General features: G+C 54.2%; 1 protein-coding gene across 5 annotated transcripts; it reads right to left on the reverse strand.

The window, feature by feature from the left end:
• Positions 1 to 766: 766 nt before the first annotated feature.
• On the reverse strand, positions 767 to 20,376 carry KLHDC8A (kelch domain containing 8A). Of its 5 annotated transcripts, none has more exons than XM_045841485.1 (7): positions 20,174 to 20,376; positions 9,454 to 9,574; positions 8,473 to 9,069; positions 3,705 to 3,869; positions 3,265 to 3,480; positions 2,588 to 2,689; positions 767 to 1,730 (listed from the first exon to the last, which is right to left on the reverse strand). In XM_045841485.1, exons 3-7 carry the CDS (start codon positions 8,846 to 8,848, stop codon positions 1,537 to 1,539), a joined length of 1,053 nt encoding a protein of 350 aa, XP_045697441.1. In that variant the 5' UTR covers positions 8,849 to 9,069; positions 9,454 to 9,574; positions 20,174 to 20,376; the 3' UTR covers positions 767 to 1,536. The 5 variants fall into 5 exon arrangements, with proteins under 5 accessions (XP_045697441.1, XP_045697445.1, XP_045697443.1 ...); XM_045841489.1 differs by having other exon boundaries at positions 767 to 1,747; XM_045841487.1 differs by lacking the exon at positions 20,174 to 20,376 and adding an exon at positions 9,274 to 9,356 and having other exon boundaries at positions 9,454 to 9,695.
• Positions 20,377 to 21,190: the final 814 nt, after the last annotated feature.

The following is a 21,190-nucleotide window of genomic DNA, read 5'->3' on the forward strand; positions in this document are numbered from 1 at the left end:
AGGCCGTGGCCACAGGGTGCCTCCAGCTAGGTGGGAGGGCAAGGCTGGGTCAGCAGGTGGCAGTGCCTTTGTAGGGCCCAAGTAAGGACAAAGGCCAGGTGTCCCAGACCAGGAGAAAAGCCCCCCGCTTGTGCAGTCTCGGTCCATTTGTGCAGCTCAGCGGGGGAGTTGCCGCCCCCCACCCCCGGGGCCCCCCACCCTCAGCCCCAGACAGGCGGTGGTTCTTCCTCTGTTCCTGCCTCACCAGGAACAGCCAACCTGCCCCCCCACCCCCCCACCGTCCCCCACACAACAGTCGCCTGACTCCCCTGCAACCCCCAGGAGCAGGTCTTGTTTTAGATTTGTGTCCCCGGTGCTAGGTCAGTGTTTAAAAATCCGCTGGGAGTCAGAGAGAGGTGCTATATAAGCTTGAAGGAGGTGTGTTCTTCAAGATTTGGGGGCCAGACAGAAATGCACTGAAGCTGAACCAGTTGAGGCTAGGTGTGAGCAGTAACCTGAAGTCAGTTACTGCATGCAACGTTTTCCCAGCACGGACACAGTCTCAGTGTGTTCCAGGAGGGAACTACGCCATTTTACTGTAAGTGAGGTGGCTGGTGGGGGGCACAGTGGTGTGGAAGCGAAACCTCCTCAGAAGGGGCAGCCAAGAACAGGTGGTCTCCTGGGGCCCTATTTAGCCTGAGACTGTCCGAGGGACTGTTTCGTGGGGTCCCCTCCACGCATCAAGACACCTGTCCGCCCTGCCCCTGCACCAAGAGGCCAGAGAAGATAGGAATATAGATTTTAATTCTTGTGCTGCTGCTGTTAACCAGAGTGCAATTAATCCATCCTTTGTGGATTTTGGTGCCACAGTGTAAATGAGCGTTCACACAGAAACGCTCGGGGGCTAGTGGGGCGAGGGGGGCCGGAGGGGAAACAGTGAGCTGAGAGTGGGCTGAGAGGCTGTTCCTGCCCCAGCTTCACAGGCCCACGGAGGACCTGGAGAGGCGTGCACCCTTCTGGTTCGGCTGCCTCTAGCTCTGAGACCCATTCTTGCTGAGTAGATGGGGTCCAGGGCAGAACTGACCACCACATGGGGAAGGGATGTAGACCAAGGGAGCGCAGGGGCATTTGGGAAGCCGCAGCCCTTCTCCACTTTCCTCCTGAGAGACCCTCAAAGTAGCTGAGCCCTGGGGGAAGGACAGCAGCAGCAGCAGCTTGCCCTCTGGGTCAGAACTATGCTGGAGACGAGAGATGGGCCTCACTGAGAGGCAAGCAGCAGATGGTTGTGCATTGCTCTGCTTGGGCAGCAAGTGAGACTCTCCCCAGAGGTCCGCTGAGCTCCAACCCAGGGCTGGCAGTCATCGGGACTTCTTACAGTTTCCTGGTACTGGTAGGGTGAGGAGCTGGAAGGAGGCCACTTAAGTCCCAGAGCCTGGCCCCACTGGCTGCGGACAGGAGCTGGCATCTGGAAGCAGCCCAGACCGTCTGGACACCAGCATTCCTCTCGTCAGGAGTCAGGTGATCGGGTCCAGGGCAAAGGCACTGGGCCCAGTACACCTAGGAGTCCGAGACACACAGGGCTTCCACCGCATCACTTAGACCCTGGTTGACACCCCCCACAGCCAGGAGGCAGTTCTTGACCACGATGCTGGAGCAGGCGCAGCGGGGTGTGGGCATGGCCGGGAGCACCTCCCACTTGTTCTTCCCCGGGTGGAACGCCTCCGCGGTCTCCAGGACAGTGGGTTGGTTCCCTGAAAGGGAACCGGAACTTACGAAGGAGTCCAGCCACCAATCTATGCACTCACCTCACCTCCCCTGCTCCCACCTGCAGAAGCCAAGCGACATCCACCCAGCTCCTCCCTACCCGGGGCCAGCAGCTTTGGTCCTACAGCCACATTGCCCCTCCCACCTTCCGTCTTCTCGCCTCTTCACCAGGAAGCTTTCTTTCCCCAACCCCTGCTCTTACCAGAAGTTTCTGGACACTATTGCCTCCCTCCTGCCCTGTGTGAAAAAGCGGCCCATGCAGTCTAGCTCACACTGTGCCCCTTTCACAGGCTGGTGGAGTGGAGTCTGTCCACACGAGGGTCTGGAGGCCCGTTGCCCGCATCTCCTTCCCCGTCAACATCGGGGTTCTGCTCTCAAACTACCACTAACTGCTGGAAGGGTGACTCAGCAAGACCTGGATTCATCACACTAACATATTTGATTGAACTGCTTTTGTATTCCACGACAGGACTGGGTATCCTAGGGGAAGAGATGGTCAGAGAAAGGACCAAGGCCAGTCCCCGCCACAGGTCTGTCTCTGTCATTCCTGGCTGGGGCTCCCAGGGGTTTGTGCTGAGCACCCCTGCTTAACATGGTCATCAGTATGTTGCTTATGCTCTCTGGGCCTCAGTGTCCCCGTGTGAGAGGGCAGATAGACAACATCTGGGGCCCATGTGTGGACATGTGACATCCAGGCTAGGAGAAGGGGATGTTTTGAATTCTCTGGAATGAAGGGTTAGGCAGGCGGTGTGCAAGGAGCCAGCACATGCTCCTTCTCAAGCAGAGTGCCCATGATCCACCAAGCACCAGGACCACGGTACCAGCCCGGAAGCTCTACCCTTACCAAGGCCGCCGGCCACTATGACCCGTCCACTCAGAGAGCCGGCCACAAAGTCTGCACGCCGCTTCTTGAGGAAGAAGGAACGTTCCATCTTCAACCACCCTCCTACAGGCATGGATGACAGCAAGATATAGAGAGAATTAGACGCTACTCCAGGACCCCCAGTACACGCTGAGTCCCAGCCAGCTGTCCCTGTGGGTACAGTCCCCACTCCACCTGCCCCTCGTGCTCAGGACCTACACGAGGTCCTGCTGTCACCCTCCGTGGCTTCCGTCCTCTCCCACATTTGCAGCAGTCTTGGAACGACAGTCCCCACAACAAGTGACCTGTTCCCTCTCTGTTCTTGCAGGCTTGAAGCCGGAGAAAATCTAACTAGAGGCCGTGAGCACAGGGGCAGGATCCTGCTGTTTCCCCATGAGTGAAGGCAGAGGGCCCTTCTCCCTTGCCTGGCCTGCCTGGATGGTGTAGGAAGAGAGAAAAGGTGGAAGAGGCTTTGACAAAAACTACCAACCCCCAAGGGGAGCCCTGGACAGATGAAAGGATTTGGTCCAAGAGCATCCCTGAATGGAGAGGGGTGTTTACACTTCTGAAAGGCTCACCCAGCTGGGTAAGTGGCCCTGGGGGGCTGGGCAGACGTGCAGTGGGGTGAGGCTGCTAGAGGCAAGCGGCACCCAGCTCACCCTGTTCCATGTCAAACACGTCCATGGTCCGGAGGAACTTGGGCTGCCGGTACAGCCGGCCCTGCCGCAGGCCTCCCAGGCTGTACAGACGGTCGTCCAGGGTCACAAAGCTGGAGAAGGCCCGCTTACAGGGCATGCTGGGGAACTTGGTCCAGGAGCGAGTCTCAGTGTCAAAGACCTCAAAGGCGTTGACTGCATACTTGGACTGTCGTCCTCCTGGAGAGCAGAGCAGGGTGGGGCTTGGGTAGAAGAGTAAGCCCCTGAGGGCAGGGACTGGGCTTCCCTTCTGACTGTTACTGATCCCACAGAAGCCCCCTGAGGAACGGGGCCGCATGCTCACCCTCCAGTGCCCAGGTGTCACACACAGGCATCGCTTCCCACGGGAAACGGTCCAGGGGAGGGAAGGAGGGACCGGTGTGAGACAGACAACCCATCCTTACCCAGCACATAGATCTTGGAACCTCGAAGGAAAGAGGTGGCAGCATATCTCGGGGTGGGCATGGGTGCTAGCGACACCCACATGTCCTTGAGCATGTCATAGTGCTGAAGGTGGTTGTGCGGACGGAGGTCCAGGCCCATCCCACCTGCTGCGTACACTCGGTAATCTGAGGAGAAAGGTCACACACAACCCCTGGCTCAGCTCACGGCCACCACGAGACAGGCCCATCAGTACGCACCACCTACCACTGGCACTGCAGCCAGGGCGGGGTCCCCACCACTGTGCTGCCAGAGTGAGCCATATATACGCCAGTGGGGTTGAGGCAACAGTTTGAGCCCCTGCTGTAGCTGAGCCTGGGACTTCCTGAAGCCATGACAGGCCTGCACGCCTCAGCCCTCCTGGGTGCCCAGCCCTTGGCTGAGTCCGAAATACTAAGCCTCGAGCAGGAGCAAACTGCAGTGGAGTCTAGACCTGGACAATCCTTTGCAGGCCTTGCTCCCCCCATTTCCCTCCCTCCCAGGCAGCCAGAGGGGATGTGAACGAGGAGAGGCACTGCTCTTATTTCCCCCCCCAGAAGTGGCATGGCCCAGGCACTCCGAGACTGGACCTTTGTAGATCCAGTAAGAGCCCATGGAAAAGAGGTCGACCCTGCTGTCATTGGCCTTGTGGGACACTGGACTGCGGCTGCTTCCTTTGCTTTCTGCCCTCTCCATGGGGGAATGCCACCCTCCTCCACCTACTGGGAAGCCTGTGGGCTCCAGGAGGCACCTACACTAAATGGGGGAGGGGGAGGGGGACCGAGGGGGAGGCTTGGAGGAGAGAAAAGTGGCCTCTGCAAGAAATCCTGCCCAGGCAGCGAGCCAAGCACTCTGGGAAGACCAGCGGTCCCTCGTGCTCTACTGTTGTCGGCTGCAGGTGGCTTTTCAAGGATGGGCAAGGCATCGAGGTGTCCCTGGGCCTCACCCCAGTCCCTCCCACAGTCTGCCTGGGACATGGCCCCCCACAGGGCTCTCTCTGTCCCAGGGACCTGCTCCCACCTCTCAGCTCCCAACCTCCTAGTGGCCAGCCCTCACCACTCTGACTCTGAGGGGCCTTTGTTCTTCAAGACTAGTCAGGAATGAATACAGTTTCCTTCTACTTTCCAATCTCACTAAAAAAAAGGAAAGAAAGAAAAAATCCCACTCCTTACCTGAGGCTGTGAGATGGGACCTGCTAATAAATTTACCTTATACAGGACTTCTGGCCAAGATGTAGGCATAGGTAGACACACTGTGCCTACTTGCACAACCAGAAGAAGGACAACAACAATTTAGAAACAAAAAACAACCAGTACCAACAGAAAATTGAATTGTATGGAAGTCCAACAACCACAGAGTTAAAGTAGACACATTCATCCAGACCAGTAGGAGGGGCAGAGTTGGGCAGCCAGGTGGAGAGGGGTTGTGGCAAAGTGGTGCCTGGCGGGCCCCCAGTGCTCAAGGCAGCAGCGGGCGGACCCAGCGAGGGGGCAAATTGTGCAGGGGCACTGGTGCACAAGGCGGCTGGTGGACCACACGGTTCCATATTTGCACACAGATAAACCAGGAGAAACTGGGGAGTGAGACAGACCAAGCAACCCAGGGTCCCAGCGCCGGGAAATAAAGCCTCAAAACACTGACTGAAAACACCGGTGGGGGTTGAGGTGATGGGAGAAACTCCCAGCCTCACAGGATAGTTTGTTGGAGAGACCCACAGGGTCCTAGAACATACACAAACCCACCTACCCGGGAATCAGCACCAGAAGGGCCCAGTTTGCTTGGGGGAAGTGGCAGAAGAGACTGAAATCTGGCAGAGAGCGGAGCAAGTGCCACTGTTCCCTCTTGGACCCTTCCCCCACATAAAGTGTCACAACCCAGCCGTGTAAGTTGGCCCACCCTGGTGAACACCTAAAGCTCCACCCTTCACTACAAAACCAGTGCACTGAGACCAAAAAAATGGCCCAAATGAAAGAACAAATCAAAGCTCCAGAAAAAATACAACTAAGCAACAAAGAGATAGCCAACCTATCAAATGCACAGTTCAAAACACTGGTAATAAGCATGCTCACAGATTTGGTTGAATTAGGTCACAAATCAGATGAAAAAATGAAGGCTATGCTAAGTGAAATAAAGGAAAATGTACAGAGAACCAATAGTGATGGGAATGAAACTGGAACTCAAATCAATGGAGTGGACCAGAAGGAAAAAAGAAACATCCAATCAGAAAAGAATGAAGAAATGAGAATTCAAAAAAATGAGGAGAGGGTTAGGAACCTCCAGGACATCTTTAAATGTTCCAACATCCAAATTATAGGGATGCCAGAAGGAGAAGAGTAACAGCAACAAGTGGGAAAGTTATTTGAACAAATAATAAAGGAGAACTTCCCCAATCTGGCAAAGGAAATAGATTTCTAGGAAGTCCAGGAAGCTCAGAGAGTCCCAAAGAAGTTGGACCCAAGGAGGAACACACCAAGGCACATCATAATTACATTAGCCAAGATTAAAATGGAGGAGAGAATCCTAGAAGCAGCAAGAGATAAGGAGACAGTTACCTACAAAGGAGTTCCCATAAGACTGACAGCTGATTTCTCAAAAGAGACCTTGCAGGCAAGAAGGGGCTGGAAAGAAGGTATTCTGACTCATGAAAGGCAAGGACCTACATCCAAGATTGGTCTATCCAGCAAAGCTTTCATTTAGAAAGGAAGGGCAGATAAAGTGCTTCTCAGATAAGGTCAAGTTAAAGGAGTTCATCATCACCAAGCCCTTATTATATAAAATGTTGAAGGGACTTATCTAAGAAAAAGAAGATAAAAAACATGTACAGTAAAATGACAGCAAACTCACAATCACTAACAACCACACCTAAAACAAAAACAAAAACAAACTACTAGAACAGGAACAGAACCACAGAAATGGAGATCACATGGAGGGTTAGCAACAGGGGAGTGGGAGGAGGAGAGAGGGTAAAAGTACAGAGAATAAGTAGCATAGATGGTAGGTAGAATATAGACGGGGAGGGCAAGAATAGTATGGGAAATGTAGAAGCTAAAGAACTTATGACACATGGACATGAACTAAAGGGGGGGAATGTGGGTGGGAGGGGGTGCAGGGTGGAGGGGAGTGAAGGGGGGAAATGGGACAATAGCATAATCAATAAAATATATTTAAAAAAATTTACCTTATATAATCTCCACCTCTCCCAGCCTGTGCCACTGAAACACCCCTGCAGCAGGGAATCCTCTAGGCCCCTCCATCCTTTCGTATGCACCTAGTGTCCCTGAATGTCAAGGCTGGACGAGGGCAACGGTGCAGTGCTGGCCATGACACCTGCCTTACTTACTCTAGTCACCACACATTACTGAAATAACCTGTTTTTTCCAATGGACTGTAGGTCATTGAGCATTTGTTATGACCTGGCATCTGGTACAATGCCTGCCGTGCAGGCATATACATGCTTATTAAAGCCATTGATGGACCCCTTCAATGCCATAGTTAAGGGCACAGACTCAGTCATCACTTACTGTGCAACCGTGGGCAAGCTTTCTAACTTCTCTGGGCCTCCCATGCTTCTCTCTAAATTAGGATCATAATCTCACCTCATCAGACAGGTTGTGGGGATCAAAAAGGTTAAGACATATAAAACACATATGGTAAGGACTCAGTAAATGTTAGCTCTCACTCCTTCAGCACCATTCACTGAGACCTGGGGATAGAGGAGTACTCTCCCCCCATTTCCCCATGGGCCTTCGTCCCTTCCATCCTTCTTACTGGGAGTTTGTAGAGGCTCCACTGACCATCCTGCCCTGAAGGATTCTGGGCTAAAGCTGCTCTCTGGTCCCCTTCCTTGGTCAGACCTGGGCTTGTGAAGGCAGAGTCTAGACCTTCTGCCTCTTTTGCTCCTCCCTGGAACCTGGACCTGTGCCAGGGCCAGAGCAGGCACTATACTGGCTCCTGCTCTATGGCAGACCCCAGCAGGCAGCTGGATGACTTCGCAAGATGACTTCGCAAGGTTGCATCCATTAAGCTTGCCTGGATTTGGGGGTCTCCTAATTCCTACTGGACCACTTCCCATAAAACCCTTTGTGTTTTAGCAAAAGAACTTTTGGAGCCCTGACTGTGCTCTGGGCTGTTCCAGGCCACAGGAGAAGGAAAGTAGGGGCTTGGAGAAAGCGCAATGAGCATCATAAAACCACACGCTCAGCACACGCCGGCCCTGAGAACTCAAGGTGGGCAGGATGCCTCATCAGGATCTCAGATTAGGAGACAGAGGGAGAGCTTGAGGGAGAGGGCCTGGAATCAGGTCCCAAAGCATCCTCAGTGGGGCCTGGTGATGAGGCAATGTGGTAGGAACATCCCCAGGGCCCCAAATATGTGTCTGGAGAGGTGGCAGGTGCAAGGCAGTTTCAGGGGATGGGGTGTTGTGGGTGGTAGGCTCCATCATTCCATTGAGTGAGAGGGTCTGCAGAGCCATTGCATGGACTTCCAGCTCTCCCCTCTGGCCCAGGCTGCCCAGTTTGTCAGGGGGAGCCTGGTGGAGCAGAGATCTGGCATCATATGGAATTACTAGACACTTGGCTTGATGAGACTCAGTTTTCCCACCTGTAAAATAAAGCCACTGGGTCTCTACTTTCAGTGTCTATTTTAAAGATCAAATGTGATAGCGGGTCCAGACTCGGCAATGGCTCCTATCCCTTTCCCCATAGTCTCCCCAATTCCTTCTCTCCACCCACCCTCAGCCCTTGCCCCACTTGCCTTTGGCCGTGACAGAAATGCCCATGGCGGCCTCGCGCAGCACGCTCCTCTTCTTCCACTTGCCCTCATCGATGTTGTACATCTCCACAACCTTCACGGGCAGCTGATTAATGCCCACACCCCCAATCACCATGATCCTCTTCCCCAGAGCTGTGATGGCCACCCCAGCCCGGGCTGTGGGCAGCGGGGGCAGGGCGGTCCACTGGTCGGCCTCGGGGGAGTAGACCTCAAAGCAGTCCCTGGGGACACCATTGTCATCACATCCCCCGATGGCATAGACCTGCCCTCCAGTCTCCAGCAGGGCGCAGTAGACCCGGCGGCTGGGCAGTGGCGCCAGGCGCTTCCACTGGAAGTCCTTGACGTCGGGCACCTCCATGGCAGCCCCAGAGGCCCCTCCCACCGCGCCCCCTCGCTGCGGAGTGCCAGGGCCGTGGCAGAGGTGTGAGCCACTGGTGGTGGGCAGATGAAGGCGCCGGCTACTCCGCGTCCCCTCTCGCCGCCTCCATCCCACTCCCGTGGTCCAGCAAGGGCCCCGACGCCGGCCAGCGCTTCACGGTCTGTCAAGACTCAGCAGTCCCGTGACGTCCACGCTGGGCCCTGAGGGAGAAACGCTGCGAGTCAAGGGCGGTCATGCCACGCGCCCTCGCCTCCTAGCACCCGCGGCGGGGCGCCAGGCGAGCTCCCAGCCCCCGGCCAACTTTAAAGGGAGGACTCCGCGGCCAAGGGCGCCACCCAGCGGCGGCATCACGCCCTGTAACGCTTTGTCCTCCATCCCTACCAGACTGCTTATTGGAAACCTACCGGGGCTCGTGGAGTGCGGGGTACGTGGGGCTTGCTGGGTGGGGCAGGGGCTTTCTCAGTTCCGAGTTCTTGGCTTCGACCAGCTAAGCAAGGAGTTAACACCTTTGGGCGTCCACACCTCCCACCTTTACCTGTCTCCCCCTCCCAGCAGTCTCCCGTCCCCGCCCCCACGTCACTTACCCAGCCTGGCGGAGCAGCTTGGCGAGGCGCAGACAGCGCATCACCGGAGAGCCGGGAGCCCCAGCCCAACCGCGCAGGGAACAAGGCACAGGCGCTCTATCCTCCCCCAGTCCGCACCCCGCTGTCAGATATGCAGAGGAAAAGCATAAATGAGCAGCAGGAAGGAGAAGAGGGGCTGCCGCGGGGGAGGAGGCCGGCCAGCCAGCCTGGTCCACGGATTCCCCACCCGCAGCCGCCGCCACACCTGTGCAGGAGTCAGCGTGCGCCCCGCGGCGGAACAGCTGTGACCTCTTTACATAAGCCCTGGCGGCTCTAGGCCTGCGGGGGAGGGCAAGGGCCTGGAGCAGCTCACCTTGTCTGCAGGGTCAGGGTTATCAGGGCAATAAGTACCCAGATGTCAGGGCTAGACTCCCTCCAGTGTGGGGGTGGGAGATTTGTGAATGTTTGTTTTGGATGGAGAGGCGGAGAGAGTCCAATTACCCAGATTATCTACAGTACACAGACTCAGCTCCTGGCAGGCTGGCTCCATAGTCAGCTTTGCTTAGGGGGAGCTATTATCAAATGGTTTAACCTAACAGAATCAAGTGATGTGGGTGTGATCTACGCAGACCTGACCCAGGTGCATCCAAACAACGTAAGCACCAACCAGCATACATATGTGTACTTAACACATCACCTTCTCCCACCCCCATAAATAGACATGGCCACGGAGGAATTGACAAATGCACTGATATGTGGACACACAGCCAGAGACACCAACACAGACACACTCATGGACTGTCCCTCCCCCACCCTCTTCTTCACACACTTTGGGGAGGGGAAACCTGGGTATCTAATCGTGGCCCTCAGCACAGGCCCACAGGGCTTGCCAAATAACTCTTTGAAGCCCCTCCCTAGTAGCCTTTTCAAGGACAGCAGTCGGCAGTGACAAAGCTGCCTGTGACTCCAGCAGCCACCTGGTCAGATGGACTGCAAGGCCCGTGGGGTCCTTGTCCTACCTGACCATAGCCAGGTCTTGAGATGCTCAGGGTTGGGAATCTGAGACACCTAGGTTTGAATTCTGGCTCTGAAATTAATTAATGACTCTGAGCCCCAGTTTTCTTCTATTATTTTAATTAACCTTTTTATTTTGAGATGAATTGTAGATTCGCATGCAGTTGTAAGAAATAACACCATTTACTCAGTTTCCTTGATGGTAATATTTTGCAAAATTTAAAGTGCAGTATCACAGCCAGGGTGTGGAAATGGACCCGTGAAGATACAGGGCATTCCCATCACCACGAGGATTCTGCACGTTGCCCTTTTACCGCCACACCTCCTTCTCTTCCGCTGCTTTCCCCCAGGCCCTGGCAAACACTCATCTGTTCTCCATTTCCACAGTTTTCTCATTTCAAACATGTTATATAAGTGGAATCATACAGTATGCATAGCCTTTTGGGATTGGCTTCTCCTCCCCCAGCAGAATTCTGTGGAGATTCATTCGAGTTGTGGCCTGTACCAATAGTTCATTCCGTTTTATTTCTGAGTAGCTTTCCATGTGTAGATATATCCCTGTAGGCTTTTGTGAAGATTAAATGAGATATTATTTGCAAAGTGTTCAGTCTCGCTGCTGAGGCACAGCAAGGGCCTGGCACACGGCTTTAACTGAGTACAAGCACACACATCTGCCCCTCACTTAGAAATGACTTCCCGTGAGAGACTGAAGTCACCGCTCACCACAGGCCCACTTCCATGTCTTGAGCCCTTAGCTTAGAAAGTCCACTGTTTTCAGTTTGAATTCTCTCTACTTACAGAGTGAGCAGCTCTAGGACCTTTGCAGAGGAATGTTGTGTTCTGTTTTCTCTATTCATTAAGAACTCATAAATTCCAAAAGAATGTGTTCTGAATTAATGAAGTTTCACAGGAAACATTTCTCTTTTTCCTAGGGATCACAATCTGCTCAGAGGAATAGAGAACAAACCCTCAACTCTCGACTTGAACTGTGTTCACAAAATCAGGAAGATTTAAAGTCAGAGACTGTCCTCAAAGAAGCTAGTTTCAGTCCTTCTTCAGCCCCTCTTGCCCACTGAGCCTCCTACCAGAGCAGTGAGCCGAGGCTTCTTGTGCCCCGCCCCCTGCCCGCTGGGGGAGCTTTATAAGCATCTACACAGAGTTCCATACTACTTTACGTTTGCATAGCTCATTGAGTTAAACTAAGCCCTTGCACATCCTATTCTTGCCATCTTTTTTTTTTCAAGCCTCACCTGAAGGTATATCCATTGATTTGGGATGTACAAGCCCTGACTAGGAATTGAATCCATGACCTTTTGTTTTATGGGGTGACACTGTAACCAACTGAGCCACACCAGCCAGAGCCATTTTGTCATAATCTTAAAACAATCCTGGGAAAGGTCGCAAGGACAGGTGTCTATCTGCTTTTTAATAGACAAGGAGCTGAGACTTAGTGAAATGAAATAGCTGACCTCTGGCTTCCGCTCAGGGTGGGTCTGGTGTGTGACTTCCACACCCCGTGCTCTTTGACTTGATCACAATGAAATCCCAAATGAAAGAATTGTACATTATTAAGGACACCAAGCTTACTGGCTCTCACCTGGCTTTTTGTCCAGTTACAGTGAAGGAAGGAGCCCAGACCCCAAAGTGTCCCCCCATCCTGTTTGTGCTGGGCAGCATAGCTGGAAAAGGACCAGACTCCTGCCCCAGAATAGGCCCATTTCCCACCTAATGCTCATGTCTCACAGTCACTGTCCTCCATGAGGACCATGGGACGCAGGGACTCAGACCTGTGGGAAATTCGGAGAACAGGATGCCTTCCAGGCCTTGGCCTAATTGCTTGTTCTGGAAGTCCCAGCTTCTCTTCATCTTCCCCACTCCTTCCCCTAAGGCGCTTCCTCCCTCCAGGTGACATCCTTTAGTCTTTGCTGTGAGTGCACTTTGAGGAAGCTTGTAACCTAGCAACCACCACTTAAGATTCTCTGCGTCACCTGCAGTTTCCATGCCTGGGCTGCATGCAACTAGCTGGGGCTTCAAGGAGTGCCAAGCAGAGGCGGGGGCCAGGGACCCACCATGCCATTCCGGTGTGCAACCGCCGTGCCTGTGAGGAATTTCTTGTCAATCCACACCCTTCCTGCTCTAAGACCTTGCATTGCATGGGGCCTGGGCTTCTCTCTCAAAAAAGTGTTTGACTTTTCGCCTGGGTTACAAGGTGGTATTGGGAGGGTAGGGAAGTGAGGAAGGAAAGAAAGCTTGTGAGTCTCTAAAGATAAAGCCTCTGGTACCTTGGAGTCTTTATTATTATGACGCTGATACATCAGTTAAACTCGTTGAGGGGTGCTCAGCCCTAGAAAAAGTCACAGCTGGGGTTTAGTCAGGTCTACCTTACATGCAGGAAAATGCACAAATTGACTCTTTGGGCTTATTAGGCATTCAGCAAGGGCCTGACCTCACCGAACAAGTAGGTTTTGGGGAAACTGAGGCTGGTGGTAGGAAGGCAGTCTCTTCCCTTAAACCAGGCAGATTCCTAGTGTGGCAAGCCATGGACTTGAAGGGACAGGTGAAATCCCAAGTGCGGGGCACATCGGGGGATGGGGGAGGAGGAGCTGTTAGCTCCCACGCAGCTCCTTCTCCCTCCGCAGTAATACCAGACTGCCGTCCTGGCAGCGGGCGTAGCCAGAACACCCTAGGTGGGTCCTTGTGCTGGCTGGCAGACCCACCTGGAGCTCCGAAAGCTGAGATCCCCTCCTCTCCTTAGGTCTCTTTCTGCAGTGCCCCACAGATCACAGGTAGCAGGGAAGTGTGTGCACTCTGGAGTCAGAGAGACCGGGCCTGACCCCTGGTGTGGCCACCCCCTGGCTGTGTGACTGTGACTAAGTCACTGAGCCCCGGAATCTGAGCTCCTCCTCTGTGAAGAGGGAAGAAGGAAACCTGCTTCCTAGAGTTGAGGGGGAACTAGATGCCAGGTGTAATCCCTGGGCAGGTACTGAGTACTCTGTCAAGATCTCTCCTCCGTGTCATGACAAGTGTTCGTACCTCTGACCATCTGTGACTTCAGGCCAGTGTGCCCCAACAGCAGGTGCCGATTTCACAAGACAGGCACCTTACTGGGCCTCACAGCCTCCCCAGCTGCAGTCATTTCTGGGCCTCCGTGTTGGATGGAATATCTTTTGTCCTGGAGAGAAAAAATCTTTTCGTCTGCAGCCTAACGCCACTCTGGTCTGGAGAGCAGCCGATGCCCTTCCACCAGAGAATCACCTCCTTACCTCTCACCAGGAGCTCAGGGCTGTATTCTGGGGGGGCAGTGAGAAGACTCACCCAGTGAGACACAGGCTGCCTGCAGATCAGTGCAAGGGGAAAGGCCCCCAACATGGGGGAGGGTCTCATCCTGACCTCCTCCTGCCGCCCTGCCCGTCCTAACCTCAGGCCAGAGGAAGGATTTAGGGCTGAAGGAGATTTGGTCTGAGTGGGTGGGACACAGGTGCCAGCAGTCGGAACCATCACTGCACCTGCTCACAGGGCACAGGGGTGAGACACTCACATGGGGTCCTACAAACTGGCCCCAGACCTGCGGTTTCCTGTGCTGACCTCACAGCCTGGATGAGAGTTCAGTCGCCATATTTTTTCAACTACCTGCCCTGCTCCCTGGTCCTCCAGAGCCTAGCTTTGTGCCTGCAGCCCAGAGGGACTCAAGGGGTATCAGAGAGCAAAGCATCTGTCCACTTGTGAGCGACCTCCTGCCTGTTTAGGTAAAATTGGGACACTGGAAAGTGGGTCTCAGTGGTGGGATTGCGGGGTGGGGAGAGAGGTCATCTTGGCTTTCAGATCCAGGGGTTGCATGGTTTAGGGAGAAAAGAGTTTGGAGGTTTAGTTCAGTATTTCTGAGGTGGAGAGAGGAGCTGCCTCAGAATCTAAACCACCCCGTGCTGCTGAGTGTGTGAGTGTGAGCCGGCCTTGCAGGCAGGAAGCCGAACACTCTCTAAGTGCCCTTGGCCGCTGCCCTGCGTTTACTGAGGAAGTTGTAAAAGAAAATGGGGTTTAGAATAAAGCCCAAGGATCTGGGTTAAAAACAAGGAAGAACTTCCTGCCCGGCAGCATCAGAAAACTCACACGCCAGCATGAGGGAGGTGAGAGGCCATGGCCTCAGGTCCCCCCGGGAGGCACTCCCAACAGGACAGAAGCAGGACTGAGAGTCAGGAGACCTCTGTCCCCGCCCACGTGTAGCCCTCCCTGGGGCTCCACTGGGGCAAGTCAGAGCCAGGCTCGTGCCTGTGAAGCTAGAAGGGAAAAGGAAGAAGACAGCTGTCTGAGGTCTCTCCCAGCTGGAGAATCCTCACTCCTGGGGCATCCAGGGCAGGACATGCTAAAGAAAGAATCGTTTTGCCATAGTGACAAAGCAGCACATTCCAGAAAGGACAGCCTCACATTCCTGGGTGGCACAAACGCACGGTGGTCTGCCCCCACCTGCTCTCAGAGGCACTGCCCGCTGCCCAAGGTCCAGTCGCCAGAGGGTTTCACTGGGGGCCTTCCCCTCCCTGTGTTGCTGCTGCCACCTTCGTGTCACACCAGTCAGGCCAGGACCGGGGGCCTTGTGACAGCTGTAGGTGTTGCTGTGGGGCTGGCACCTTGTAGACCGTGGGCCCCCACCTGGAAACCTAATCACACTTCCTGTTAGGTCTGACATTTCTGGGGTGCCTGTTGCCTTCCCACCGGCTGCCAGGACAGGAGGCAGAGGATTCCAGGGCTCAGGTCATCCTGATTCTGGCCCTTCCTCTACAAGCAAAAACGTATCCATTTGTCCGGGGTCACCAGGCTGGGGAAGTCCTCTGCCTCTTCTAATGGAGAGGATAGCAGAGTCTTTGTGGGGACCTGGGCAGCCCTGCAGAGGAGCACAGGGCACAGGCTGGGGAAGGCAGCCACTGACCACTCACACATGGCTTTTTAAATGCTCATTAGTAAGTTAATGTCACCATTTCCAGAGTCAGCAGCACCTCCATTCTTCTTAATTAAAGGAGCTCCGTGTCCTGGCAGAGCGGAGAGAGGGCTCTGAGTGATTGACACACTAGCCTGCTGCTCCAGCGGGGAAATCGGCGCTGAAGGTTGATTGGCAGATGGTCAGCCTGCCTGTCATGGATGGTGTGTGCCTGCACTGGGGGGCGAGGTAAAGGGGGGCTGGCTCTCCAGCCAGCAGGCTCTGAAGGAGGGGGCCACAGCTGGTCTCATCGAGCTCTGCAGGCCCAGTGGTAAGGCCTTCCTGGAACAAAAGGCTGAACAAAGGCTCTCCTGTGTACCTCCTACCGAGTCCCTCATCCCAGCAAAGCTATCTGATCTGGAGGACAAAAGCTCAGGCTGTGAGGCTATTGTCTCGTCTCCACCCTGGAGAGAAAGAGGCCACTCCCCACAGATTCCCCTCATTTCCAGGTGAGTATCTCTCACCTGAGAAAAGACATTTACTGGGCTTCTACTGGATCGCTGCAGCTCACTGCAGGGGAGGGTTTCTTGTGGCCTGACTTCCCCTCCTTTGTACCTCCCCCGCCAGCGCCAGCACTAGAGCACAGTCTTGTCTGAATCTGACGTGAGCGGTATCTAAGGCTCTGGGCCCTTTGTGGGGTGTGGAAGGCTCCCGAGTTTGACTGGTGTGAGATGATCCTCAGTGGGTGCAGGTCCTCTAGGGAACCAGGAAGTGAGAGCCATCACCCTCAGAGGGCAGAGGTCCCAGCCTGCTTCCACCTCTCTTCTCACCAGGCCTTGGGGCAGCTTCTAAGGGAAAGCAGCCTTGTTCTCCGCCCTGGGTCTCTGCTCCCCTCCAGAACCTGCCATCCTGCATGCAGGGGAGAAGCAGGGTCCAGCTCATCCTCCAGCTTGAAAGAGGTGCCTGTCCACCCTGGGCAGGACGTCCACAGAGCTATGGAGTAGCTCCCACCTGGCAGTGTCTCCCTTCCCTCTTCCCCTCGTCCTCTCCTCTGGTGTTTCACACACACATACACACATACACACACTCACACACACAATTCATGCTTGAGCGCTCACAGACACACACACACATACACATGCATGCACGCATGCGCTCCTCTCCAGAGGTCTGGGGAAGGGGCCGGCAGGGGCGTATTCAAGAGGAGGGCGTGGGCACTGCAGAGCAGGCCTCCTCGTCCAGGGCCTTGCTTCAGCCCTCTCCTCCCGCGGGAGTCCCGGCAACCTGGCTCAGCGGCAAGGCTGCCATCTGGTGTGGCGACCTGTGTCCTCTCTGTGCTAGAGACAGAGAAGCAGGAGGTGGAATGGCTGCAAGTGGGCTGTGTGTGTGTGTGTTGGAATAAAGGTAAGAGAGCCCAGGAAAAGGGAGAAACAGGCCAAGCCTTGGGTGAACCGGGGGGCCTGCCGTGGGCACCGGCAGGCCCTCACTCCCTGGGCGGGCAGGTGTGCCGCAGAAGGGAGCTGCCTGCTTTCCCAGCTGAGGAGGGAGCAGCAGGGCGCCCTCCCCTTGAGCACCGTCCCCCAGGTCCCCCAGCCGGGTGCCAGAGGAATGTGGCTGCCTGCTTACTGCCCAGGAGCCACCGTCCTTCCCTGCACATCACCAGGCAGGAAGTGGAGTGACACCTCTGCTCTGGCCCCTACCTAATGGCTGGCCCCCGGGCAGGGACGGCCACCGGGGATCCTGTGTGTCCTTCTGCCCCCAGCAGGCCTGGCCCAAGGAGTGCTGTTCGTTTCCTTGGATGACACCCCTCCCCTGGGTCCCAGCCCCAGGAATTATGTTCTGAGAAGGTCCTCGGTACAGACACCCCCAAATCACAGGCAAAGGCCTCGCTAACAGCCTAGGTCAGGGGTTTGCCAAGGGCGACTGGGGCCCATGCCAGCCTGTTCCCTGTGTTTGTATGGCCTGTGATCTCAGAACAGTTTTTACATTTTTAAATGATTGGAGAAAAAACCCAAAGAAAAATATTTCATGATGTGTGAAAATGATATGAATTTTACATTTCAGTGTCTATGAATAGTTATACTGAAACGCAGCCCTGCTCATCCATTTACATGCGGCTGCTTTCCGGGGACGACGGTGGAGCAGTGTAGTGGCAACAGACAGTGTATAGCCCTCGAAGTGTGAAATATTTACTATGTGGCCCTTTGCAGAAAGTGTCTGCCTCCACCCCCATCTTAGGCTTTTTTAAGGGACAGACAGACGGATACCACCTTTTTCTTCATGTTTAGTTGGCACAGAGACAGCTTGCAACAGTGGAAGGAGAGTAATGTTTGTTGGGCACCTACTGTATACCAGGCACAGTTTCTCTGTTTATCACATAGTCTTTACAGCAATCTGAGAGGAGCCAGCACTAGCAGCTGCTTGCACTATGAAGTCACAGAGCCTGAGAGAGGTTAGGAAACTCACCCGGATTGTTACAGCTCATCCAAGAGCCTGAATTCAAACCTGGGTCTGTCTGATGCCAAAGCTCATAACCTCTCCAGGCCACCATGCTTCCAAGATGACCTCCAGCAGCCTAGGAGGGACTGGGCCCAAAGGCCACAGGTTTGGGCATTCCCATCAGTAGGTGGGGGAACCGAGACTCAGGCTTCAGGGACCCATCCCCTGCCGCCTCGGCTCCCTCAGCCTCAGAGCCCAGTCTTCAGGTGAGGGGAGTGTGGGCCACAGGCAGAAGTCACTGACATGGCAACAGCGACAACTCAGTGACGACTTCACATCAGCACTACCTCCCTCCTCCTGCCTGCTTCTTTATCTCTTGCTATCTATTTTCATCACTTGTTAGCTTTCCTTTGGGAAGATTCAATTTGCATTTAAATAGGATACCTCTGGAATGGCTCTGATATAACGTTAAGGCACTAATTACAAATTCATTTCTCTTTAAATATTAAGGCACTTCAGTTCATCTCAGGGGTGATGGAAAGCAGCAGGAATGCTTGGTACTTATGAGTAATGAATACTGATCTGTTTACTGCACGGCTTTTATAGCTCCCCACCAGCAGAGGGCAGAGAGGAGGTGTTCATCAGGCCCGTGGAAGGGGGCGGTGGTCTTGGGAGCCTTAAATCAACTAAAAATAAACGTGCAGCAACAATAATGCTTGGAAAAAGCCGGAGACAGCCAGAGGGATAGAAGCTGCTGGCCTGGGGCACAGGGATGTCCTCAGGCTGCCAGTTGCCCAAGTTGCTTGTAAGTGTCTCAGGGCAGGGTCCCTGCCCCTCTTACTCATCACTCTTCCCATCACCAGGCCTAACGCCTGGCAGGCCGTGAGGGCTCCAGACATATTTGCTGAATGAATGAGTCAACCAATCAATCAATTACGGGAGAGCTCATTCATTCAACTATACTATGAGTCAGGTGTTGTACTAGATGATTTTCTTGTCTCCTTGTTAAATAATTTATTCCTCTGCTTTTCCCTCGGAGCTGTGCAGATGATACACTAATCCTCCTTTATCTCGAAGAATAGCAGTTTGCATTCTACATGCTGATCTATAATTTCACCTTCATATGCCATGGTTAATAATTATATTAAATTGCGAGGTAAGTCCAGTTTTATTACTCCCACTTCACAGGTGAGAGAACAGACCAAAGCAGGTGAAGAGATTAGCCTCAGAGCGCCTCATTCAATTGGAGGCTGTGAACCTGAACCTTGAACCCTGATCTCGGTGCTCCCAGCCTGGGTCTCTTTCAGGTGTCACCCCTCTGCCACCCCAGTGCTGGTCCCTCTGCTATTCAACAGTGTCACACCCCAAATTTGTCCTCAGGATGCTGGGAACCAGGAAGTGCAGAAGACTGAAGTCCAGCCCAGCCTCCGGGAGGCGCCCTGCAGGCCTCTCCTGTCCTGCCGCCACCTTGGCGTGGCGCTCTCCGCAGCACGCTCTCCTCCCTCCCTCCCGGCTGGAGTCCCGTGTGTTCGTCAGCGTCCAGCCTCAGTGTCCTCCAGGAGCCGCGCACTATCCCTGCTGATAGGGCAGTCTTTCTCATGTTTCCGAAAAGCTTTATCTGTACCTGTGTTAGCACGTAGGACGGCCTTGCATGATAACCAGCACCAATACTTACAGCACTATGCCTAATTCTTTACATAGTTTATATAACTTGGACCTCATGTGAACTTAACAATAACAATAGTGATAATAGGTAGTAAGTATATAAGGATTATTGAACTGGACTAAGTTTATGTGTATGTGTATAATGTCACTTATAATGTAGGCACTATTTTTATCCCCATTTTGCAGATAAAGAAACTGAGACTTAGAGAGGTTGGGTGATCTTCCCAAGGTCACATAGCCAGAAGCTGCTGTGAAATCCAGCTTGCCTGGCCCCATGCCCATCTGTGTAGACAGATGTTCTTTCCTGCTCAGCATTCTGAAGGCAGGACCTATGCTGCATGCCGTTCCTGCAGCCCCCTTGGGGCCAAGCACAGCAGCTTGTACATAGCTGATATCCAGCCAGTTGAGCTGAATTCAGATCAGAAGCTAAAAGTTCCGGATGTTGGCTGCCCGTTGGTCAGCCTGCGCCTCAGAGAGTCATCTTCGAAGTTAAGGATCTAGGTTAAAACCAGCTGGGAAGGAACCTTGCCTGCAAAGCCAGAGAGACCCAGCTGGGGAAATAAGGCACTTAGAGACCCTCGTGCCCCCCTGAATCCCAGGCCAGCCCGTGTGGGCTAAGCAGTCCTCCCCTCCTGTCACCACTGCGGTCTCCCCAGCAGCAGGCACTAGGAATGCCAAGATGACACTGTGCATAGATAATTTGAAAAACCTTACCTGACCAGGGAAAAAGGGCGTCAGGTGATCTTCGGCCAAAAACAAAGAAGGGGAGGGGGCTGAAGAGGGTCTGGCGGGGTTGGCTGGAGGCTCCTCCCAGGAGCAGGCTGAGGGCAGGGTTGGCAGGCTCCCCAGGGACCCCAGGGCTTCCTCCGCAGCAGCTGACCGGCCGCTGCTGCTGTCTCTGACAGACAAGCTGGGAGAGAGCCAGGCCCTGGGCAGAAGGCCCCACCCAGAACGCCTGGAAGCAGTGGCTCCACTGAGCTCCAGGAGGCGTGCCCCCCACCAGGAGGACCTCAGTCAGCTCGCCAGAGCCCCGGCATCTTTGCCGCTTCAGCTGCGAGGCTGCCTGCTCGGTGAGGAGAGAGGGTGAGGAGGCGGCATGCTCACACACACAGACAATAACTGCCATGGAAACTAACCAACAAAAAGAAGATTTAGGGAGCAGACTTGTCTGCCAGATGGGAGGGAATGAAGGGAGAGAGAAAGGGTTGTCCTTTGAGAGGTTGCCCGGGCATTCATGCAAAGGGCAAATGTCCAATCAGCCCTAACCAATAATTGCAGGTTTTCCCCTTGGGGAGGTTGGGCGGGGGGGCTCTGTGAGTAAAAGGCAGGGGGTGGGTTGACCTTTTTGTATTAAAGTCCCAAATAGCTACCCCATGCGTTTGTCTTGGTGTGCACAGCCAGGGCATCAGTTCAGAGAGGGTGAGCAGCTCCCTCGAGGACGCACAGCACTGCTGGCAAAGCCAGACACGCTCCCCAGCCAAGCCGACTTTGCAGAGTGATCTGGTTCACTCCGCTTGAGGAGATGGCTTACGGAAGTTTCTTAGATCAAAAGCCCAGTGTTTCAAGGGGCCACAGAACAAGGCTGCTTTTCAGCCCCAACCTCTCCTGTCCATGAGGAAGAGCAGCCTGCGCAGAGCTTGAAGAAAGCAAGGGGCGGGGGGGTGCTCACAGAGATGAGGTACATACGGCTTCTTCTTCCTATGGCTCTGAGTTTTTCTTCCGGGGGCGGAT

Source organism: Phyllostomus hastatus, unplaced genomic scaffold, assembly GCF_019186645.2.
Source record: "Phyllostomus hastatus isolate PE091 unplaced genomic scaffold, TTU_PhHast_1.1 phas_contig_36, whole genome shotgun sequence".
Classification (NCBI taxonomy): Eukaryota; Metazoa; Chordata; class Mammalia; order Chiroptera; family Phyllostomidae; genus Phyllostomus; species Phyllostomus hastatus.